Source organism: Dysidea avara, chromosome 2 (genome assembly GCF_963678975.1).
Source record: "Dysidea avara chromosome 2, odDysAvar1.4, whole genome shotgun sequence".
Taxonomy (NCBI): Eukaryota; Metazoa; Porifera; class Demospongiae; order Dictyoceratida; family Dysideidae; genus Dysidea; species Dysidea avara.
The window spans coordinates 34,916,784-34,943,585 of record NC_089273.1 but is presented as its reverse complement, the minus strand read 5'-3'; the positions used below and the strand labels follow the sequence as shown (position 1 = coordinate 34,943,585).

The window sequence follows — 26,802 nt, the reverse complement described above, 5'->3', positions numbered from 1 at the left end:
CTACAATGGGAAAATCCATTTTACATTATTTTCTGACATAATTGAAAATTATTGCAATTTCACAAGCAAATATTGCATGGAACTAACACATTTTGCAACCATTTATTTGACAATTGTCATTTATTAGTCATATTTGCAAATAGCCGAAGTTTCAAAATGCTTAGAAAATAAGACTACAAATTTACATGTAAGCATATTTTACAAAAATGTGCATGCATATAGTTCACTCCTAAATACAACTACCTAAATGGTGACAAATATTATTTACACATATTCAATGTCCTCGTAGTCGGTTTTAATTTTGGGTATGTCAGTTTCCTGTAACTCCATGTTCGCATTGAATTCAATGCATCGGATTATGGATCTTCGAGGTAACTCTACTCTAACTTGCCTGCCTCCATACTTCCAGGGAGACCATTTGCCTTCAAAACTGCCATCCATCCATTTAATTTTAACTTTGGTGTTATCTATTGTTAAAACCTGCCCAATCTGTGGTATCCAGTCCTTGTACTGCTCGCATTTCAATAGAACATAGTCCCCTTTAGTAAACTGCTCCAATGGCTTTTCTGATGAGTCTCCTTCAGTACTTTCTCTGGTTGTAGTTAATGATTGCTTCCCTTTCTTAGAGGGGCGATCCATGGCCTTGGATGAAGTAGTTCTTTTATCACCAATCACAATCTGAATGTTGGTAAACAGCAACAGCATAAAAAGTATGAATCTGAGTTTAAAACTATTCCAAAACCTTATCGTACTGAAATTTCAGGACCATGTGGAATAAAAGGCACCGAAATGTTAGGATATGGATAAAATGGTATTGAAATTTCAGGACCATACAGGTAAAAGGGTACTGAAATTTTATGACCATACAGGTAAGAAGGTACTGAAATTTCACGACCATACAGATTAAAATTACTGAAATTTCAGGACCATACAGATAAAAAGTACTGAAATTTCAAGACCATACAAGTAAGAAGGTACTGAAATTTCAAGACCAAACAGATAAAAAGTACTGAAATTCCAGGATGTTAAGGAAGTAAAGAGTACTGACTGTATGGGTAAAATGATACCCAAATTTCAGGATCTTTTGATAGCAAAGCATTGAAATTTTAGGAGGTTTTAATTATAGAAATTTGTGCAGTTCTCAAACACTGCATTAGAATCAGCTGGTTTTCCTAGTCACATTGCTCTAATACCCATATCTGGTAGTTTCGCTGTGTTAATCACCATACCAATTTGATTTACACTTATAATAACAATACTTGAATATATAAGTACTCATAAATATCCATGTAATACTAATCAAGTTCTGAAATTTCAATTACCTCTACACTCATACAAGTTAGTTAGACTGGCAGGAAAAATTGTCATAACAACAACTGTTCACTTATTACGATGCCACAAAGAATGGCATCTATATTTCCTGTTACTTGACACACATCATGCTGGTAGCCATTGTTTAGAATAGAGACCAGTTGCATGCAAGTTCTAAAGCACGTTATTGTAGTTACGTCACAACTGGATGCTATGGTTGCCTGTCAAAATGTATTGAAGCCATTGGGAAAACAATGATAACTAATGGTGAAATCTTTGTTACTTACAAAGTAGACGGTAACAAAGTAGATGGTATGTTCCAATTATCTGTACACAAATAGAAACTACAGTGATTTCTCCATCTTTTCGTGGTTATTCGCTGTGAATAGGATGAAAGATGCCCAAGTTATAGAGCCATTAACTAGAAATTAGGCTTTCTATATGTATTAGTGAGTTCAGAGTCCGAAAACCATTCAGGAATGCTAGCAAATCTAAACAATAGAGTTTTCTGTGAATTGATTAAAGAAAAACATTGTCCTGATGAGCTAACAGGCTAACAGCATGTACAAGTGATTCTAACACTTGTTCATGTGCTGTACCTTGTCTAGACTTAGTCTCGTGCCCAGCCGGGCTCGCGCTAATGCGCAAACACCGTCTGGTGACAATGCTCGAGTTTCTTGGGCCCGGAAGTGTGATCCAGCCAAAATATTGGCTGGCCAATCAGAATTGATGAGTTGCATAATCGTTTTAAAACACTAAAATACCATTCCAAAATAGCTAGGAATAAAGTAAAACTCAAATTAGGGCATTTACTTAATGTGATTTCTTCATTTATCGTATTAGTAGAGGATAGCGTATCATTTCTGGTGAAACATCGAGTCACGATTCACAAGGTGAAACCGAAAACAACTTGACAACTTACGTCTTGAATAGTGTAGGAGAGTAACTTCTAATAAACGGCTTTAAATAGTCGGCTTTAAATAGTCTGCTTATTCATCTACTTCCAATACATTCATGCGATTGTGCAACTCCTCGATTCTGATTGGCCAGCCAATATTTTGGCTGGATCGCACTTCCAGGCCCAAGAAACTTGAGCATTGTCACCAGACGGTGTTTGCGCATTAGCGCGAGCCCGACTGGGCACGAGATTAGTCTAGACTATGGAATCAAGCAGCTGCTTTGTCCTTCATCGCTAGAAAAAATTATCTGGTGAAGTGAGCTGTACTGGGTCATAACTTGCAAGAGGCTTAGCATTATTTACAGCAGACAAACACCATTAGGCAGAGAAATCCCACTGCTGCATTCAAAGGTTGGATATCTTCTTTAGATTCTACACAGCAATGGACTGTGTGTTCATGGTTGTCCGTTTCTCAATGGTTTCTGTACATTTTAATGGCTCACGGTTGCACAAATGCAATTAAAAAATTTATTTAATTATTTTTGCTTGTGTACAACTGGTCTTTCTACTGGAAGTCCATAGCTAGGACACACTGTGAAGAAGGTGCCAACCATTTTCTGAAGTTATGGAATAATTTGTCTATTTTGTGACAGTTTCTATTCATGGTGAGTTTAGTCTTATCAAATCAATGGTATATGTATATAAGGGCTATGTATATCTGCACACAATGTTAATAAATTTGGTCAGGTCTACAAAAGCAAATAAAGTGGATGCAAACTACACACCATGTCATAAAAGATACATATCTCAGTACTAGAAATACTATGTATGCTCGTATAGCTTGCACAACAAATCCAATTTTAAAAGCATAATTACACTGTCTAGTGAATATTTCAAAATACGTATGTACATCAAGTAATTAATCTCAAATGCTACAATCAGCCATCCAATTACTTATACCAATAGTATAACATTTTTGGGGATCCCTACTGAAACAGTACTACTACTCTCTGACGAGGCTGATATGGTTAACCCAAGCAAAATTACAGCAACTAAGAAAGTTACAGTATTATATTAAAAGTAAGAGACAAGACAACATTGGTGGTGTGGGCCCACTTAATTTCCAGGGTGAAACCCACACTGATCCTTTGGCTAAATCTAACAATATATTATTTGCAACTGTTTCAGCAAAAACCCAACTTGTTCGCACAATTTAAAATTTTTTTTCTCAGCATTATCTATAGTGTCCAAGGAATGGATCGCCAAAGTTTCAGCCTTCTGTGGTGAGTACAGTAGTTTTGGAATTATAGCACAAGACAGTAGGAAGAACAAGATAATCAATTTGAACAGTTACTATACTTAAAATAAACAACAGGCATTTACATTTGCAGCCATAACTTTCGGTTGAAGTAGCCTACAATGTTGAAATTTGGCTTAAATGCTCACCATGGATTAGCACATCAGCCAAGGTATAGTGTTAGCCCCATAGTCACTTGTGCATATGTATATGAAGGCAGTTTAGTATGTAGAAGAAATGACGATGATCTTGTTTACGATGTGGTGATCTTGCTTACATATACACCGCATCGTAAACAAACACATACAGTACGACACACATACCGTCAGAGCTACAGAACGAAACAAAGATTTTCGAACTCTTCATGAGCAGATGAATAAGATGGTGTATAGTTTTAATCGAGTGAGTCTTTCTTCTTCGAGTACTGGCCCGATAAAAGCTTGCATACTTTTTCTTCTAGCATGCGTAATTTACAAATAATTTTTAAATTTCATTTTTCTCAATACACATGCTTGTACAAACACATCGGGTTTTTGCTGAGATGGTCACATTTGTATTTCAACTATGGAAAGTGAGCCTCTCCCTTGTGTTGATTCTATTCAAATCCACGTTGAAGGTTTTGTAGAATTATTGGTCATAACAAGGCTAATGGGCCTGATAATCTCTAAAGAAGTTAGCCTTGAAATTGCTCCTGCCTTAACATTAATATTTCAAGCATCTTTGGACCAGGGTAAACTACCAGAAGTTGATCAGGAAGAAGGCATCAGTTGTTTTATTTACAAAAAAGGAAACCGTTCAGACCCCTGTAACTTCAGACCTATCTCACTCACCTGCATATGTGCTAAAATATTAGAATATATCAAAACATCTGCAGAGATATGAAGTATTCTGTGACAAATAGCATGGTTTTTGTGCTAACAGAAGTTGTGATACCCAGTTAATTATCAGTCTACGTAAGCTTACTGTCAATTACTACTCCAAGGTATTTGGTGGTTGAACTTCCTTGATAGGGTATTCTATGATAAAGTAAGTATGAGTATTTGGGCTCTTTTTATTTGTAATACGTAAAACTTCATATTCTGAAGGGTCGAAAGGCATTTTGCCATTTAAGTTAAAATTCTTCAAGGGCATCTAAACCTTGCTGTATAGAGATGCAGTCATCCTTCAAATAAACATAAGAATATAAAAGGACATCATTGGCACAGAGCCTAACTTTACTACAAATACAATACAAGTAGGGAGATTACTGATATACATCCGAAATAATAGGGGAGCTGTAACACTGTTCCTTGTGGCACACCTGAAAGTACATAAGTTGCATGAATTTTCGTGTAACAGCCACATACAGTCTGTTACTCAAAAAGCTGTCTAAGTAAATGGTTTCCTGCATCGTAATTTAAGACAATGTCCTTCAAATATTAAAGCAATATGTCTCAAGTCAATGGTTCAGAAGTTTCGAGATAAACTGTTTTAAAGAAGTCCAATCCTTGAACAATTTTTCTCCATAATTCAGTGTGACCAACATGCTAGAGTCTTTAGATCTACAGAGCCTCCAAACCAGAAGGAACATTGTCAAACTCATTATTATGTATGAAATAATCAATAAAAAGTTTCACATTCCCTCCAACTCATTGATCCCCAATCAACGTGATTCAAAAAGACAATACTTCACCCAATTACAAACTAGAATAGACTCATAAATTTCCTCCACTGTTTAAGTTACGGAATCCCCCCCCCCCCCCCACTGTAGTTAACTCCCCTACACTTAATCAGTTTTGTAATATGATTAATACCTGGGCATTATAATATTTTATTGATTTCTGCAATGAATAAGAAATAGTTTAACATGGAAATGAGGACTTTGCCTGATATGTACTGTATGCCTGACTTCCCTAGGGCCTGCTGACCCGAGGGCAGAGGGCATCCATATCAAGCAAAGCCCGAATTCCCCATGTTACAGCTAATATGTAACACTTATCAGGCTGATAGCCGGTACAGGGTGATCAATCACCCAAGCCAATACGAGTGCAGCCACTGGCTATATATATATATTATATATGCATACCTAAAATGTTTGATTATGGGTCAGCAGCTAGTACGTTCTGCTTACGTTCGGTTACAATAAATGGACATATCCTAGAGATATCACAGAGAATTTTAGCTACGCGAGTTTATTGTTTTAATCAGTGCTATTGAATCGTTTATGGAAAAAGGATGAAGTTCACTAAAGGCCTAGACAGGTAAGTTTGCTTGTAGAGTGGTTACTCCATGCAGAATGGTAACTTTGTGATGGAGGCGTGTCCGTATTGGAAAACACGTGGAAATGACCGATGAATAAGCTATAGCACTAATTTTCACTAAAGCCCAATGTTTTTTAACTCATAGGATGGCGAGGATAACAAAACACTCTCATCTGAGTGGTTTTCATGATGAAATTTTAAGTTGTGCACCCTAATCACGTGAGTATTAATCGACCCCACAATCTATTTCGGCCTCAATGTCTATAATCACTGCCCAGTTGTAGCTCGGGCAGCTCTTTTGATCTGAGGTGTGAAAGCATTACATATAAATATATAAGGGTGAAACAAGTGCAATAAACAAGTGCAATAATAAGAAAAGTAGTGCATGATTGAAACAGCAGGCTAATTTAATTAACCCTTTAAGGACCGCTGCCGTAATATTACGTCCAAAGTAGGTATTGCTCGAAAGACCATCGCCGTAATATTACGTCCAAGATTATTGGCAGTAAACAAAGAGCTATAACTCCGCAACAAATGAAGCTATTAGATCGAAACAGGGACCACTGTATTCGCCATTCACAGGCGATTCTTTTGATATATAAGGCCAACTTATCACGTAAAACTAAGCCTGTGTAAAATTCCTAACAAAGTACAAACATTTAATATTTACACAACAATAAAACTAACCTTGTAGAAATCGCTCCATAACTTTGGCTGTGTTCATCGTATTAACTTCAAATAAAGCTCAGAGTGCTCGCTATTTAGAGGCGAATAATTTGATATACAAGATCACGTGATGCGGTTTTAAAAAACTAAAATGGCGGACTGTTTTTATTGATTGTGTTACGAAGAAATCAGTCGCGTGTAGGTGTTTGAAACTCACCTTAGTGCTTTTAAGACATTGGTTCTACACTTTGGTAAGTTAGATAATGTTGTTTATTATTGTCAGGCGAGTCTTTTAGTATAATTTGTTATACAATTGAGCACTTGTAGGGGCTTTGTCAATGCTATAAACTTATTATATTTTTAAAAAACACTAAATGCGCAATAATCATAAAACGTGTGGGCTTTCAGGGTAGACTATGCACACAATTTTTGGTCCTTAAAGGGTTAACCCACGTCCCCTGTTTTTGCTAACCTGGCCACAAATATAGAGTACATATTTGCATACCTTCCTAAATCTCTTAGTTGATTCTAAGTGCTTTGAAACACTCTCTGGCACTGGTACCTCAACTGAAGAACTTGGACACCTAGTCTCTACTGGTTGGAGCTGATGTAAGATCCACCGAGGTGTTTCCTTTGGCAAGCACCCATAGATTGTTTCCAACTGATCTAGTAAAGATCCCCACTCATCTTTAGTTTTTTCAGAAAACGATGCAGCTGTTTTGTATTTTTGAATGTCCTTTTTTAAACGAGGCACATCTTGTTTGTGTAGAGACGGCTCCACTAAGTTTGGACTTCCAGTTGGAATAGACTATGAAGAGAAAGACAATGTTATAAAATTCATTCAAGTATACACATGTATATGGTAAATTTACATACAGAATGGCTGAAATCATTTTGTTTTATATTTGTATGAAAGTACAGCTGTATATACCAACTATGATATGCACACTTGAAGCTATATACAGTATATACCATTTTCATTACTTCAAAGAGAAGTATGTACAAACATCACTATCAGTGCTCAGGAATGCATCAATGAAACACAGACATAGTACATATGTATATAGGTAAGACGTGCAGTCACTGGTAAATCCATGAAGAATGCATTGTACGTACTGCGGTACGCCAAAAGGCACCTCTTGGGCCAAAGCAACATTGAACAGTGAAAGAACCAAGCCTCTAGCCTTAGCCATTAATGAGTTATGCTTGTCTGAAGGCATCAGTCAATCAGTCAGACAGGCAGTCAGTCAGTCAGTCACCCACTACAAAATTCTGTTTAATAATTTTAAAACATAGGAATTCATAGTGACTTGTTGAAAACATTCGGGTTGATCTGAAGGCTTGTTTGGGCTTAGTTTTTCCTAACCAATACTGCCTCATCGTCATCAAGGAAAAGTGAAGTTGGTTTTTGGGTGATATTTTTCATGGGCCATATTTCATGGGCCATACCTACTCCTTTGTGGTCCCTACCAATACTTAGATAATGTCATATATAGACTGGGCATCGTATGGCGCTTAAACAATTTGGCTTGGCCATCAGTATTGTATCCATTACGTTAGTTTATTCATGAACAATAAAGTAAGTACTGTACCTTAACGAATTCATTTATTATGAGGCCATAATACTTGTGTCAATACATATACAGTATACATTCAATCTCAGCAACCTTTGTTTTTGTTGTTTGCAATTGTATGCACAGTATGTTATTCACAATCGAAATTCACATGGCCCCATATCAATACACTCGCAAAGGATACCTGCAGGTTACCACACTTGCAGATGAGTCATCCAATATATGTACCCTAAGATATAAGGCAAATGTCATGGTACATAGTACTTTATAAACCATGCCCATGGCAAACAGACTAGGATAATGTGTTAACGGCTTGTATCCACCAAAGTCTATATGATTTGTCAACTAAAAACTTGTGGGTGAACTATTGTGCTGTTGATATCCTAAAAGCTAAGACATAATGAAATAATACCTTCAACAACAGACAGCCATGGTTATCTGGTTCCCACTCCTTTGATACTGACCATTGCTTATAAAACATTGCTGCCTTCTTATTAGGATTCTTCTTGAACAAAAAGACGTGAGGCTCTGTATGGTATTTAATAGGCTCCAAATGTGGGGAAATCCATTCTCGGATGTTGAATACATGACGAAGTGCTGTAACATGAGTCACATTGCGGTTACTGGTCTTAGTTGCTTGCATAATGTCTGTAGTAAAAGACAACATCAATGAATATGCATTTAGTAAGAAATCTTGAATTTGACCATGGCACACTTGCAATAAATTTGTAAGTATCACATTTTAAGTACTAGGAGTGTACATATAAAAATACCTATATATATATATATATATATATATATATATATATATATATTTATATATATGAGATCCTAATGACAAATAAAAAGTCCAGACTCTACAACACTGTAGGTGTGAAATGTTGGGAAAACAGAAATTGGCATAAATACACAGAATCACTGCAACTTATGCACAAATACAATACCCATAATGTGTATATAGGACCTCAATTATCCAAACAGTATAAGTCACTATTCTATTAGGTCATTAGGTGAGCGGTCTGTTAGAGTAAGTGTATGTTCTATTAGAGTAGTTGAACAGAACCCTGTATATAAATGAATGGAATTCATTTATCCAAACAAATTCACTTATCTAAACACTTTATGAACATTTTAATGATTTACATGTAACTAGCACAGGGTGTTTGGATAATGGAGGATTGCTGAACAAGTACCTTCCATTGACAAAGCATCATTCTTCTCTAAATAAGATGACAATCTGCTAAAACCCTGGTCAATGTCTTCGTGGGTGTGTCCCACCATCAAAAAACCCAATTCAATCTGCACAATATAGAAGTACACATGAAAGTATAGATATAGAATATGTTTCAGTGTTCTTTGTACATAAGTAAAAAAAAAAAAATCCTACAATAAACTAAAAGTAAATGGCAAATGACAGATTAAGCCATGGAATATACATGCCATATTACACATTCACATGCTAGGTACTATATGTAAGTGCTAAATTCTGACTGTACATCTAGGAGAATGGCCACCTTCATTAATTTTTTTATAAAACAGTTGTACATGGCTGCATGGTGCATACTTACTAACCTCAGTGAATATATTCAATTCAATTAACAGCAGAAGGAAGCCATACATATATTTGTTCTTATTCTCACGGACGCAGTTGTCCATCTGAATCATCAATTTAGGTGGAAGAGGATGTATAATTGATACTGCATATAATGCATTAAGAATGCACGATATTGTAAGGTTACAGTCATGAGGCCACTGTAAATAGTCAAAGAAACAGAAGCTCCCACTTCCATGTATCATCACTCCAGTGAGGTGAGTGCGTAGGTTCCAGAGATTCTGGCAGGATTTGGGAACCCTTACAAGATGTGGTAAATTGGTTTTGTTTTGGTCCATTCCGTCAGCAATAAGTGAAAGGAATTCATGTGGACGGTCAGAAGCTAGTCGACGATTACTATAATATCTTTGACGTTCCAGGCTACAAAAACAGAACAAAAGGTATTTCTATCACCACAGCAATGTAAGGAGTACAAACACACAACATTTAGGACAAAGAGTAATACGTCAATAGAGGTGTACAAATATTTCAATAACCAATGTATCTGACTAGTGCAGTTACTAATGATTTTTTTCAAAAGATGAAGTATGCTTTTAGTAATAAATAGTAGTGAAACAATGATGGTAGCTATTACAACATTGCTATGTGGGAAATCCCTACATTGGAAAGTTACCAATAGACTTTTTCCAAATGACATCATGAAATAAAATGGCTGTGGCTATTTGGGATATTCACAATTTCAAGTGAGAGTTCCAATGAGGGTTAATAAGATTCAAATCACTATTCAATCCTGGAAGAATTGACCTAAAACTAACAGGTACAGTTATAAGGGTATAAAATCTATTCTCTAATGCCTGGTTAGAAATTTTCAGCTGTTTTTCAAAGTTTAGAAGAAATACTATTGTTCCTTTGTTGGAATAACCAAGCCTGGTAGTTTCGCTTCAATATCTTGTTTGTTAGCCTCTATATTAATCCTCAAAATCTCGGATCGCCATTGGTGATAATACTTGAAAATATAAGAGTCCCCCAAAAAAGAAAATTTGTGTGACATCATTTGGAATACGGTCTATCTCTGTTCAATGTTAAAAATATGATTTCCTCATAGCTTTTTTTGTCATACCATCATTCATATCTTTTATCACTGGAACCCTAGCACTATAAGTTACTGGTTTTGGCAATTGAATTTGTTACTTTGACAAATGAATTCCTCTCGTTGGTAATTGAATTTGTCACTTTGGCATTTGAATTCATCTGTAACAAGATTGGCAGCTGGAAAAACACAAAAACAAAATGTAGCAGCTGCTACAAGACCTTGTTCAGGTACAACTGTAGTAAACAACTTTTCATAAGGTGATAATTCTTCCACTACAGCTTCTTCAGCAACATTTGCAACCATACTATGCCATTAGCGATGGGTGTGGTCACTCGAGAACAAGCTAATTAACTTGCCAGACAGCTATCAGCTTCGTGTACAATCAACTTCAATTACCTTCTAATGTCTCAAGTATAACTCTCCATGGCGAAAATCATTCACTTTGTGATTGGTAGATGTTTTCTTGAAGACAATTTAATTATGACAAATTCATTTGCCAAAGTGACGAATTCAATTACCAAAACCTGTAACATTTCATAGCACACATGCAGCTTTGGCTGCTTTTGAGCTACACAACGGGGCTTTGAAGACATGCATACAAAGAAACGTGGCTGCTTAGTACTGTTTAAGTAGGGATCGCCTGAAATGATTCGTGACACCAAAATGCTGCCTTTTTAAAAAGCAGCTTAGAAAAGTCTTACTCACCTTTATGGAATAAGACTAGTCCATCTAACATCAAATGTAGCATTAAAACAAGAAAACGCTTACGGGCAGGTCGCATGCTACCAAGAATCGACACCAAGTGTTGGCCGTAAAAAAAATTGAAGGACAAAAGGGAAGTCTATGATGCATGTACATGCTGAAATTGGTGGAAAAGTACACCCCCGGATGACATGACATAAAGTTGCGGCCTTATCCTTTGTCTAGTTATCCTTGGCAGGAGGCATCAGTTAGTTCCTGCGTTTTAATTTCTTGTTGGAAAGAGATTTGGGATTGGTCTGAAAGCATTGTTGGCTTTGGTCATGCTTAAACAGGGTAGTGCTAAAAGCCAGAACAGAATGGAACGGAACGGAACCAATTGGGACATGCATCTAGCAGAAAAAGTGTTTTTAAAGGATTTCGCACTGTTTTCAACTGCCACAAAGAGACTAGAATTGTGCTACAGTTAGTTTCCCTACTTATACACATGCTAGAAATCGCACTGTCAAAGTTTCTATTTAATGCCTGCCACGTGGCATATTGTGTTCTTACCAATTCATCAAATTCTGTTTAATTCTGATGTAGAATTACTTCCTTATCACTCTAAAAGGTAAACTACTGTAGTATTTTCATGTTATTGTTGCTTCCAAAGCTTTTTAGTAACAGTGAGGATGGGTTTCTGAAGTTTGCCAACAGCAGCAATGGAGTTTACAAGAGCTAACCACAGTGTATGTTAGTGGCTGTGAATTATATGTATACAATGCTTACAAAATAATAGTGTAGCAGGTTAAATGATTGTTTTCAATGTACGTGATTGCAAAATGCATTCTTGCAGTGGGCATTAAATACAAATTTCGAGCAAGTGATTTGCAAGTAGAAGAAAACTAACTTTAGCACAATTCTATTTGCTATGTGACAGTTGGAAACGGTGTACAATCTACAGAAACGATTTTTCAACATGGCACAACCCCCGTTCTATTCCAGCTTTTAGCACTACCTGCTTAAACAATACCGCCAAGTTGTTTCAATGGAAAAATGATTTTCCTATAAAGATGGCACTGAGATTTTTGTTTAACTAATACGAGGCCTTACAGGGCAGCATTGTCACAATTCAACTTAACACACACATATTTCATGAGTGTTTCGGCACAGAACTCTTCTTGTTAACAATATGCTGTGACCAGCTGAGCAAATACCAACTGTTTTGTAATAAATAATAAATGCAAAGTGTAATACTTACTCCTGGTCATTGATGTGCTGGTCTAACAAATCCCTTAGTTTTTGTCTTTCTTCTTTGCTGGTAGTAGTCCTGGCTAATTCTATTTTTATCAGCGTACAGAAGTCACATTTAGTGAAGCGACAACTCTATAGTGAAAACATATGTAATTCATAACTTTACATACACTATTACTGTACAAGGATAATCGTACACACATGTATACATACAAACTATATCTGAAACTCCTTTACCCTGGAGACCACATAATACTGTATATACTCAACTCGAATTCAGTAATGCTTAAACTATAATATCTACTTTACCACAGTTATTGCACAAACATATACTTGGGAGGCAGGAAAGGATGATGGGTAATGATGGGGAATGAAAGTGCAAGGTGACAACCAATCTCTAGTAGTACTGATTTAGGGTGGGGACCATGTGGCATTTCATTCATGGATAGATTGTTAGTTGAGCTGGAGAAAGGGTAAACTGCAGAGCAGAATAAATTGGTTTACAATTATAGTTTACAATGCTGAAGAAACTTTTCTCCACTAGCTACAATGTAGGTATTAATTGGCATAAACAAAACCACCTTTCATTTTCTTGGCAATTACAGAGATGCTACTAGTACTTGTTCTGTTAACATTATGTAATGGGTGGAACATATTCAGTCAGAGCACACAGTTCAGAAGCAAATCCATGCCCAGCACTCTTCTTTCATATGACACAGTATGTACAGGTTTACAAATCACACCCAACTATTATAGCTCCATGTATTTTTTTCCACAGCTCCTACTCAAGTTTAAAATTCCTAATTTCACACCTGTTTGTTTAATTTTTGTGTATTTAATCTAAGACAATATCAATGAATCGATACAAAGTCAAACTGAATCGATATATCGTGTATCATGATATATCATGGTTTGTTAACATGGCTGACAATCAAATTATTGTATATTGTGGTTAAACTGAACGGTATGCAATGCTTTTCAAAGAAAGATTAGCTCACTTATTTCCTTAAAAAAAACAACAACATGACCATTGTTTATTCTCCCATTTGTATTGTGCTGTATTGTGCAAGATATAACTGTATTGTGATACACCAGGGGCAGTATATCGATACGTCTACACTGTTCGTTGCAACTCTAGTATCAACCATGCTCTTTGTTACAACAGCATGCAGGCCAGGTTGAACGCATGCTTTCGTGTCTGTGATAATCTATGTAGTTAATTTCGAAAATATACTAGCTAGTCTACCTTACACAGGAAAGAGGCCATTTAACTATGAAATCATCTATTACAAGACTACATACCCTCCTTCCCTTGGGCATATTATTAACTCTTACAATAAATTCAGATATCCATTGAAACTTTGGAATCACTCTGGATGCAATCTCGGATTATAACCAGTATGGCTAAGCCATGATGAAAAACCAAGGATGTGGTTTTAGGGATGATATATGTGACCCAGTCTGAGAAAACCGGTTTTATCGCCCATGCCAACAGATTCGATTTTCATCCAAGACACAAAGCTACATGAATAAACTATCTAATTCCACAATCAAAATCAGCTAGACTTGGTTTTGCTGGCTGCTTTTCCCAAGCCCAATGGTGATCCGTACGTGCGGTGTGGGGCCTTAATGGAGCTCTGTTCAGCCTGGGGATGAACGTATGTGGCTGTACAGCTCTGTGGTGTTGAATAAGTACCTCTACTGTGAATTTCCTTTACATTTTAACCTATTTTGAGACCTCAATGGCCCTAAACTTGGCCTAATTCCTCCCTACGCCTTCCTTTTCAATTTTTGAATACCATCTTGCCCTCCTTCTAGCCCCCCCCGCCTCCCACCCATTTTGCAGCTCACCTGATATTGTCAACTTCGGTTCAATAACTATCTAAAATGGCGGGAAACTTAGTTGTTGGCTACTTGCACAGTGGATGCTGTGGAAGGTAAGGAATTGGTGTAAAATGTGTGAAATTTGGTACACATAGCTTTAACCATTGGTGAGCTACAACACACTAAACTTAAAACCGGCGTTTCTCGATACTTTTAAATAGGCGATAAGACCAGTTTTCCCAGACTGGGTCACATATTTTGCACAGGAATGTCCAAACCTTTTTGACCCTACTATACAGCATATACTATCACCAAGAAATTTACTACCAAAATGTGATGCACTACATGGCCAACCTATGCTACACTGTTTCAATGGCACTTTGATCAATTTGAGTATTGATATGATGAAAGAAAGTGTTAATATTATAGAAAGTGTGGCTTCAGTACACAGGAAAAGGTGACAACATCACATGATAACTAATTAGAAAACAAAATTATTTAGCCATTACCTCTTGGACAGTGAACAAAGTACAATAGTATGGTACATTAATAACACAACATGCACACTCACCTTAGGAATTGTAACATGCTTGAAGTTGGTATTAAACAATGTATTGAAGCGTGATCGACCGATAGCTTTAGTCATGTCACCCTGATACACATCTTCCACGTAAATTTCAAATAATTTCTTTTCAGTAAGGCAGGTTGGCAGATAAATAGCATCAGCCTTGTCAGGTCGTTTATCTCCCACACGCTGGAAATAATTTTCCATCCAAGCTATTGCTTCTAATGTTCTTGGTGCCAATGAACCCCTGGCCTTTACAACACTTGTAACTCCTCCAAATTCTATGAATTGCTGACGGAGACGATAAAATCGAGATATAGATACTGATAAAACTTCTAACCACAATTTCATACATACTAGTTTACCCTGGATTGTGAAAGTGATATTCTTGATATTTCTATCTCCGTTTTTGTCATATGGGCAATTCATCACAAGGAATTGTATGATGTAATCGCTTTGCTCTTGCCGATTTCTGCTGTCAAAAAAACTGTGTGCTCTTAGAATGTCATGATGAGTTAATCCATGAAGTTTGGTAGCACACATGGTTCCACAGCCACTAAAATTCAATACTGATGACAACTGCCAATGTTGTGTGGCGGATTCATCAAGAGAGTTGAGCAAGCAATCATCATCATTAGATGTTGTCAAGTACGAATGGGTTATCATAGCAGAAGCATTAGTGCAAGTCTTTTTGGGGGTGCTACTCATCAGCGGTGTAGATGATAACGCTGACAGCGAGTTCTTCGTTTCATTATCAATGGGATGACTGTTATTATGAATAGGAGTTTCCTCGGCCTCTTCATCACCGGAAGGCATTTCCGTTTCATCAGTAGCGGAAGGTAGTGATATTTCTTCATCATCCGCTGCGGATGGTAGGGTCAACTCTGCCGTTGCAGAAGGTAAAGTTATATCTTCTTCTGCTGCAGACGAAAGCGTTATATCAATTTCCTTCTCGAAGATCTTCTCAACACCATCACTGTATGTTTGCAATGCTTTTTCGGACATGTCTTCCACCAGGCTGACAACAGCGGAGTACAGCGGTAAATCACGTGCCCACCCGATTCTTGATCACGTGGAATCAATTACACTTACAGGCACTAGTAGTGAGTTATGGTCAAAGGACTACTTAAACTCACTGGAAACTGCTACGTAGGTGTATGATTGGGCCGAGAATTGGGCGCAACTCTTACGAGCTGAGAAACTGATTTCTTGTGTTATGGAAAATGTGAGTTACTATAGTAACTGCGGAAGTATTTGCTATTCATCTATGGTCAGATGTATATACAGGATGTAGCTAGCTAGCTACAATAGTAGCTACCTGGGTTCTGGATTATTATTAGTCTTTTTAGATGGGTGGAAAAAGAACAGCGAAAGAATTACAGCTAGCTATAATACAATATTGTTTAGTGGATGACAGTCATTGATCATTGACTAAATCCCTTAGAAGATCCTCCAGTGTATCTGATAGTGGCACCTTCCAACATTATTAGTGTCTTATGGCTAAAAACTCACACACGTACTCTCGGCACATTGTATGATGATGGCCAGTGCATATTCCACATGCACTGACTATGCAAATTAAAAACATTTGAGTCGACCTGGTATTGTTGTCTTTGAGGTGTAGCTACATAATAGTAATTATACATGTGTAGTTTCTAATCCATGGCCAGTTAAGCCATGATTTCTATGATATTGTGTATGTAAGTAAACATTGCATGGCAGTACTTACTGTGTCTCTATTTAGTATGTTACAGCATGAACCTACTGAAAAGTTGCATCCTAAAATTTAAATAGCTACCTTGATTTGTTTTAGAGGTCCCCTTAACATAATTGGTCTAAGATGTTTTGTATTACAGTGAAACCTGTCTAATCAGGTCACTGCATAAAGAGGTCACCTGTCTAAACTGGCCATTATAAAAATCCCCACATGTGCTAACTTTGTACAAAGTGACCTGTTTAATGCAGCCACCACCTTAATGAGGTCAGAAAAATTTGTCCCATGATGACCGGAATAAACAGGTTTCACTGTATAAAGGGTGTTCACTATGCATGCACCAGCCAGAATTGGCAATACAGTATGTGTGCATTTCTGTAATCTAAAATATTTGACAATGTGGTTTCAGTTAGTATGTGATGCTTTAAGAAATCATAGCAATCAAGCTAACAAATTAAACTCATTATACTGTCTTTTGTACTATCTAACTTTCTAGGAAACTTGCACATTGCAAACACTAACACATCAACGTCGGCAACAGATTGTAGACCAAGTGACATAATTGTAATCATTCAGCAATAATATCCTCTGAAATAGAACTTTATTATTTCGAAAAACTGTATTTCATGGTATATAAGTGTAATCTTAAGCTTGCTTTATTTGTGGAGTCCGAGTGTAATTACCATCTTCATAGAGTATATATTGTGTGCATATAGTGGTTAATCAAGTGCGTGTGTGTGCAGTGTGTATATGTTTGTGTGTGTGTGTGTGAGTGAGTGAGTGAGTGAGTGAGTGAGTGAGTGAGTGAGTGAGTGAGTGAGTGAGTGAGTGAGTGAGTGAGTGAGTGAGTGAGTGAGTGAGTGAGTGAGTGAGTGAGTGAGTGAGTGAGTGAGTGAGTCAAGATTTTTGGTATATGACTAGTACATTAACAAGGAGCTGATAAAGTAATTGAGTTTTACAATGAGCAATTAGTCAGTGGACAACACTTTCCTACTACAGGGTGTGTCTACATATCGCATTTTTCAACACACTGTACAGACAAATTAATGGGGCAATGGAAATGGAAAACAAAAATGGTCAAATTGTCATGTAAATGTACCCTAGAGTAAACCCTTGTTTAATGTCCACCTCTTAAAGACTACCTTCTTACAACGATCACCTCCATGCAAAGACCACACATTTCAAAAATGGCTAAGGAATACGATATACTTAATGACCCTATAAATAAGACCACTTCATAGTCACCTTTTATAAAGACCACCCTCTTTACTAAACACCACCTATTCATGTTTTGATAATAGTCAAGTTCCAAAATCTAAAACAACTAGGTCAACTAGAAAGGTTTGATTCTTAAGGGCTTACACTATACTTCACTTCCAAGTCCTAAAACATATAATATTACACCAGTACACAGTGTATTGACAATCACCTTAGCCAAAGTATATCAAGTGTCCCTCAAATTGCCTACCACAGCTCCATTTCTTTGTATTGTATCCCTCCCATGTTGAGTTTCTTGTTCTTCAAGCACAAGATGATCGTTTGAGTCCTTAAACATATAATATTACACTAGTACACAGTCTATCAATAATCTCCTTATATCAAGCGTCCATGAAATGTTCCAATACAGCTCCACTTTTTTCCACACTTTATCCCTCCCATGTTGAATTTCTGGTGAAATACACTAGATCCTCTAGACAGATGATAAAACTGTTAAGAGAATAGTACATTGTGGTTTAAAAAGCTTTTATAAAAATAATTAAATTACAAAATACATGGAATTGTAGTATTATCCAAAGCTTTTCATTAATCAAATGTTTAATGCAAGGAGCATTATTGTAATGCATACAGGTAGTTCAGTAAGGCAGTAGAAAATTCTATTAAATAAATTTCTTTTTTTAACTTCTGTAGCAACTTGATGAAAATGTTTCAGGTCAATCTGAAGGCATGGCTTTACCCAAACAATACTGTTACAGTACGTCATTGTGAGGAGAAATCGAGGCAAATTTTGCGATGATATTTTTGTGGGCCATTCCCACTCCTTGGTCTTCCCCACTATACAATACTGTCATACTGTATGATACTTAATGCAAGGAGTAGCATTATTGTAGTGTGTACAGGGAGCTCAAACAATGCTATATTTCTAATCCCACAAGAAATGTAGCACTTACTGGGAAAGTTATAAATATAATGGTGTAGTGTGTAAACCAGTATGGTACGTATTAACTAGTGCAGGACCTTACAAACAAAAGCAATACAGTAACCAGTGACAACAGTAGTCACCATAGCAACAGAGTGCATGTATGTGCCAGACCTGTAAGAGACTGTTTTAGTGTGTAGCACTGGCATGAGGGCATACATATCAGAATATGTAATTGCCGCTTACCTAACTAATAGCTTGCACCAGGTGATCGAATACCTACAAGTGCAACCACTGGATATATCATAATAAATTATATGCATGCTTAAAAATTTTGATAATGGGTTAGCAGCTTGTATGTTCTGGCTAGGTTTTACAAGTAATCATGAAGTAGTTTGGTTATGCAAATTAATGTTTTAATCAGAGCTATTGAAATCACTGAGTTTACTTAAAATCTAGATGGGTACAACATGCTTGTAGAGTGATTATTTTGTGTAGAATGGTAATTTCATGTTATTGGTAATGGGGGTGTGGTCCATACTCAAAAGCATGCAGAAACACTCGGTGAATAAGCTATAGCAGTAGTTCCCACTTTAGCCTAATGTTTTTCAACTCGTAGGATAGTGAGGGCAACAAAACACTTTCCATCTGAGTAATTTTCGTGGCCAAATCTTAACTCATGCATACTAATCACATGAATAAATCCCAATCAATTTTGGCCTTACCATCTGTATTATGGCTGCCCAGTTATAGCCCGGGCTACGTATGGGCCAACCTACATGGAACGTTGTCTGGATGGTTCTTGTTCTGAGGTGTGAAAGTGGTAATTACATGATACATTACTGACAGGCCCATAAATCAATATAGCATGCAGCATAGCTTCCACAATGCTATATCCTGCGGCAGTTCTTTCTGACCACTTTGCCACAGAAGGATCCTAACCAGTGTATATATCTACAATGTTACTGGCTATTGATATATTGATAGGCTTGTAGAAGGTTGTTAAGAGGACTAATTATTGTAAGGTCAGGAGCACGCATTATTATGTGTTTAGTATGATCTAATATTCCAAGTAGAGAGATAGAATTTCAATTTTTGTGATTAATCTGTATTGTTTATAAGTTTGTAATGGCGTGTGTTGTGTCTCTCAGATTGGGTTTAAGAGATACTGTGACCTACCCTGGAAGTCATATGCATCTGATTGTGGCTGCTGGATTCTCCCCGTCATACTTGTCAGGGTGGGTTGTGTGTTGACAACCCATTTCCTGCAATGAGGCTGATCACATTGCTACTGGAACATACAGTATGGAACAGTCTTATGTTCATGAATCATATGGAGATGATGTGTGTATTCTGCGAAGGCTGTGATGTCATTCTTAGATTGCCATCTTAAGTTTGATCAATGTAATGGTGAGTTCCCCAACTATAAAGCAATTTTCTATTTCTTTTGCTTGTAGCATATTCAGATACATGAAGAGTTCTCATGCTAGTCCCTACAATTCCTCCTGGTAGCATAGCGGTGTGGTTAACAGCAGGCTTCTATGTAGCCTGAACTTTGTGATATGAAAAAACTATTATGGTTGATGAATGGATAATCAATGTCATCTGCATGTGTTAAGTGCTGTACATGCTTTTATATTTATTCGTACTTTTATGATGTCATTGATGTCACACAAATTTGATGTATAACTTAAAGCTATGATATGTAATTGTACATGTATTGCTTGCGTAAGCTTGAATTAAGTGTTGTGACAGTATGTATGCAATGTACCCTTGCACAACAATGAACATACATTTTTCCGTGCCACAATCATCTCTCCAATGTATGTTGCTATGTCACCACTACTAATCTCAAAATAATATTATTATACCTAATTACCACCAACATGGGCTCATTGGCAAGCGTAGTGTGCTCGGTCACCATGGTAACCATATTATTTACAGTTTTTCATTTCTATCTGACATTTAAAAAAGAATATTTTTATGTACAAGCTTACATATACACTACTTGACTACAATATATATATATACCACAGAAATTAGTGCTTATGACGTGATTTCCTCGTGGTGCAAGCGTTAGCCGTTGTGTTTATCACAAGGTGTCAGGTCACGGTCCGAGATCGATTCTCAGTTGTGGCTACCTTTTTTTCGCACTGCAGCTGTCAACTTTTGGGTTTAAATACCTCTTAAATTTGTTTGCTTTCCGAGCGTATCGCTAGTGTCTAGTGTCGAGGTAAGCTGGCTGTGAAAGCAGTCAGCATGGTGCTGGCAGGGTTCAAACGTACCCTGGCTAGGAACGGCCAGTCTCCTCCCCCGGCAGGGTTCAAATCCTGGCTAGGAACGGCCAGTCTCCTCCCTTAACTCCTCAAAAAGTACACAAGACAATGAACTAGTGATGTGAAGTTTCACTGTAATCCCTCTCATTATTGAAGGTCTGTGAAGCAGTGGAGAGCAACTCCTGCACGCTCTCTTTTGGCAATTTTTTTTAATTTTAATTATTTAGGCACTATAGTTTGATGTTCCTCAATCTGATTATGAGCAACAGAATAGAATCAACAAACTAGTTAACTGAACCCTTTTCTTGCTACACCATGACACAAACTATATTAATACTGTTTTATTATATTGTTTAGTGTTAGGTAATAGCCCCATGACTGAAGCACGTCAGTCTGAACTGAACAGCATGCAGTGGCTATGTAGTTCATTTAAAATATGTGACTAGCCCTGTGAAATAATATAGGGCATGATCAGTTCTTTTTCAACTCATCCTTTTTGTAGCCGGCATTATGCTATGGCAATGCAATCTTCAGCTCTTACTAAGCATTTATTATGAAAGCAAATATTCTATATAGCCCCCTGACATAGCATGACGGGGTGTAGCTTGTGCCCACCTTGCCCTGTTTTTTTGTAGGCCCGGTCACATAATCAACACTCCGGCTCTCTTCTTTAAAATTAACTGAAACTCACGGAGGATCGGATAAACATTATACCACAGACAAAGCTACACATGTACACAACACACAAAAACTACAACAGTAGTAAAAATAACATTAATTTTCAGGACTAGTCATGTAGGCCAGTATCCAAGACTATTGCAAAAAATAATGTCATCAAAAAAATAAACTAGCCGTCTAGTTACCACACTGTAGCCTGGTGCTGAAAGAAGTGCTGACTATATTGTCTCCAAACCATGTCCATGGAATGTTTACAACCAGTCTATTGGTGACTGAAGCAAGAATTTAATAATACCTTCATCAGACCAAAATAATATAATGTTGACTAAGCATGATGCTTATGCCAATTCAATATTGGCAATTGGAAAGAGTGGAAATGGAAACTGGAAATCAGAAATGGTCAAATAGTGTATCCTATAGAGTAAACCCTTGCTTAGTGGCCACCTCTTAAAAGACCACCTTCTTACAAAGACCACCTCCATACAAAGACCACATTGTAATAGATGGCTAAGGCATATAAGACCACTTCATAAAGACCACCCTCACTTAATGGTCACCTTTTATAAAGACCATTACATGGTAATATTTGATAGTTCCACCACCAAACATGGTTTCATTATGACTCATAGAAAGGGGTGAACATTGGTTTACACTTTCACTAAAGATCATCTGGCTGTCCATACCATCATTGCTTATAGGTTCTACCAGAATGCATGTGTCATACAAAAATAGTCCTGAAGTATAGCAACAACACAGGGGTGTAGTACATGTACTTTAATAAAGAAAACTGAGGTTTCATGTAAGGAGATGACCTTAAGGGCCTAATCTTTTTTTAACTGAACTAGCTACCTTAAATATCTTTAGAACTTAATTACAAGATGGTCTTTATACAGGGGTGGTCTTTGTTAAAAGGTGGTATTTAATAGGTGACCACACCAGGACACACACCACATCACTCCAGGACACAAGCATAACGATTTGACTATTTCAGTTTTCCAATTCTATTTTCCGTTTCCAGTGTTTAAAATTACTCATTCAATATTGTGTACATGCAAGCTACATAGATAACATTCCAAGTACAGCAAAGCAGAAGACATTCAGGTTTTTTGCTGCAGCTGATTCCTGACAGTACAGTGATCATAATCTTATGCATGAGTATTATAGCTACACAAAAATGTCATAATGGTTTTTGGTAAAGTATATATATGAGAATGAGAATATGAGGAGTGTGAAAATCTTTACAGTCTCGTATCCAGACCCCCACCCACTGTTTTGTGGTGACTTGTATGCTAAATTTTTGGGCTTTCTGCCCCTACATGTGCTCTCCCCAACCCACAATGAACCGTAGGGCATGTATATACCTGGGAGAAATATGTACAGGTTTTGTTCACAGACTCCAACAGCATTTACCTGAATTATTTATACTGTATTTATGCTGACGTTCCGGGCTATTTTGCCAGTGTCAGCACTCCTAGCACTATCCCTACCAATCTTTCTACTTCCCTTAATATACCTCACTTGCATGGTAATGATTTAATCTACTAACAACAATGCCTAGCAACATTAGTGGCTGGAACAGCTTGGAAGGAAGATCGGTATGGCTCTTGACCTCCAACACCCTATATCTTATTATATTTCTAGTGAGACTGGATCACAGTTGCATGCTCAAGAACGTGGCTATAGCACTTCTGGTATTGCAAAGAAAACTGTAAGATCATTGTTTGAGCTGCAGGTAGGCTGCTTGCATTGCCATGTCCTGCTTACATAGATTTTTTTAACTTTAGAGCCTTCCCAGAACGGAATCTAGTAGATCTCATGGCTGAGCTTCTTTGGATCCCCTGTATAATATATTATTGTCTTAATCAGTATCATTAATATGCCATATATCTTTTTAGGTGGCCAGTTTCGTTGTTTTAGCCTTATTGTGCTGTAGCTGAATCAGAGCAACTGATTGGTCAGAAACCCTACGTAATGCAGTGGGTGGGGTCTTGCCATGAGACCACCATCTATAGTAAGCTCCTGTTAAGAGCGGGTGCAACTTTATTTCCTGTTTATCCATTTATATGTACATCTTTAGTTTCTTGGCCAACCAAGTACAGGGTTGAGGTAAGATATTTATATTGACATATTTAAGCTGAAAAGTCATTTTGAGTTCAACAATAGGCTAAGTTACATTATGATAGCAGTGTTGCGGTATAGCCAGAAAGTTTGAAGAATTTGGCAAGTGAACGATGTTTTGCCAAACTAAAATCCGCCAAATCGTTTGTCCAATACAAATCTGTAGTAGTTCAACAAATTTGCCAAACTTTGTTCTTGCTAAAGTCCTATCATGGCAAATTCACCAATTCAAGTTTCCTCCTGCCAAACTTTCCGACTACACGGTATATAGTTATGTGACTGGGCCTACAAAAACATGGCACATTGGCACAAAACACCCCATCACATAAAACATTACATCTTGGTACTGGTCAGGAATAAAATATACGGTTGCCAACAAATGCTTAAGAAGTGCTATGTGGCCATAGCATAATGACATCTAAAATTATGAATCTTTAATTTTGTTAAAGTAAGCAAAATATATGTGCCCAGATGCCCTATTTTCACACATTATGGTGAAACATTATTTTAAGTACTTCTTATTATTAGTTCAAGTGACCTAATTTAAGGTACTGAGAACTGATAATGTACAATCAATAACTAATATAAACACACGAAAAGGAATAAAACAAAACAAATGGGTTAATACTACAGCCTCAACTTATATACAAGAAAAGAGGATCCCATGCAGAGGTATATTGATAGAAGAATCCACTCAGCCAGTAGTTTTTGGTGGTTCCTTTTCCTCCTGTAAATATGCAACACACATAATTACATAACTCCACGACAATACGTGTATGTGTGTCTGAGTGCTTGCATATTTATGTTCATGACTGTCCGTGTCGTGTGCATGCGTGCGTGCTTGCATGCAACATCTGGGTACGTACCTAGTCTAAAATAGGGGAAGCAAGTGCCAACAATCATCTTGCATAGTGGGTAAAGCTATCTTCATTGTGATAACCTTCTGTGGGTTACTACTCTGCTTGCACAAACTCATAGCTCACACACAGAGTAATGTACTACTTTTACAAACGACCCTTTACATAAGGTGCGTTTTTGAAGTTTAGCTATTATCATAGCAACTTGCTGAGATAAAATATTCCACCAGAAAATACAAGTGCCAAATAACCCAAACATTGCTGATGTTATAGTATAGGTGTACTTTCAGAAAACCTCACAGTTTAAAACCAAGTACTCATCAATACTAGCTACCTTGTAGTCATACTAATTTAACATGTTTTATATTGACTTTAAGCAGTTTACATATTTTTCAAGTAACAACAATGATACACACACTGTACTGAAGTACTGATGTAACAGTTACTGTTCCTGACAAGAAAAATTATGCCAATCAAACTCCACAGCTTTCATTGTGTCACTACCTGGTGGCAAATGTATCATGGGTCATGTGATCTTAACAAGTACTTGAGTACTGATTTTACTATCCAAGTAACAAAATCCTTAACGAGTATTTGCAGTGTTTATTTTATCCCTAATTGTGACCGGGCCTGTGAAAATAGGGCATGTGGGCACACAATTTTTGCCTACTTTTTCAAAGTTTCACCACTCATAACATTTTGCACCATTATGCTATGAAACTGCAATTTCCAGCTATTAATAAGCATTTAATTGGCATCATGATGTAAGTTACAGAATGGAAATATACTTTTCCAGTACTGAGATATGACCTGTAGAGTGACAGGGTGTAGTTTGTGCCCACATGCCCTGTTTTCGCAGGCCCGGTCACAATTATGTGATTGGGAAATAAACAGATACATTGTTGGTACCATGATAAAAAAACACGTGTCAATAACAACACTGAAGCTAATCATCAAATTTAAATAAAGCATATTTGACCAGATAATAGCTACTACAAATTTCAACAAAGAGCTACTATGTGAAGGTGGCTACTATGGGGTGGTATCCTAAGATCATGAAATACACCTTAGATATGTTTTTGACCTATTTTACCTATAATGAGGTAACTTTACTTACAAAGACCTCTCTCCACAAATTATATACATGAACTCACACATTCATATATCATACAGTACGGTAGTACTGTATATTAGGGATCATGCAATTGCAATTCTGGCAGTTGGATCAAACAATGGCTTAATGGTAACTTGTATGCACGAGATAAGTTGGTCAGCGTTGCAGGTGTATGCTCTGAGCAATTAATCTCAATTGTAACAAGTGGGTATACAGGCCAGTACATCAGTGTTCATCAAATGAAATAGTACTAAGAACTTGCACAGTGAAGTAGCGCGAAAACAGTGCCAACTAATCAGCACGTCTCTGTTCTACTTTGCTAAGAATGAGATTTTATCCACCCTGGTATCGTCTGAAACAGTTCGTTGAATTCAGACACATGAGACTAATCAGCACATACCTGTTCTACTTTGCTAAGAACGAGGCTAAGAACGAGTTATTATCCACCAATCATCTGGAACATTCAGTTAAACTCAAACACACAAGACACAAACAATTCAGTAACAGTGTTCATCTATAGCAGTCAGTTACACGAGAAACAAACAATTAACAGTGTTCATACCTTAGTACAAAGAACTTACACAGCAAAGTAATGCGTTAAGAAATGCGATTAAACCGTGCCAACATATCGGCACTTGCCCGTTCTATTTTGCTAAGAACGAGTTCTTATCGTCTTTAGCAGTCAGTTGAACACAAACACACAAGAAACAAACAATTAAAAGTGCTCATAGAATTGAAATACCTTGAGTACTCACAAAGAACTTACACAGCAAAGCAGTGTGTCAAGAAACACAAGCGATTAAATTGTGCCAACTATTTAGCACACGGCCTGTTCTACTTTGCTAAGAACGAGTTCTTATCCTCCACCTGTCATCTGGAACAATCAGTTGAACTCAAACACACGAGAGACAAACGTACCGGCCAGCACAGAGAGCCAGCAGCACGTACTAAATAAA

General features: G+C 37.1%; 1 protein-coding gene and 1 long non-coding RNA gene across 2 annotated transcripts; one reads left to right on the top strand and one right to left on the bottom strand.

The window, feature by feature from the left end:
- Positions 1–139: 139 nt before the first annotated feature.
- Positions 140–15,999, bottom strand: LOC136247162 (uncharacterized). Its single transcript, XM_066038797.1, has 7 exons — positions 14,959–15,999; positions 12,571–12,695; positions 9,559–9,958; positions 9,180–9,285; positions 8,399–8,634; positions 6,918–7,220; positions 140–678 (listed from the first exon to the last, which is right to left on the bottom strand). Exons 1-7 carry the CDS (start codon positions 15,955–15,957, stop codon positions 265–267), a joined length of 2,583 nt encoding a protein of 860 aa, XP_065894869.1. The 5' UTR covers positions 15,958–15,999; the 3' UTR covers positions 140–264.
- LOC136247165 (uncharacterized) lies at positions 15,468–20,637 on the top strand. The gene is made up of 3 exons (XR_010697137.1): positions 15,468–16,177; positions 19,955–20,213; positions 20,261–20,637. It is a non-coding gene; the product is annotated as an uncharacterized lncRNA (long non-coding RNA).
- Positions 20,638–26,802: the final 6,165 nt, after the last annotated feature.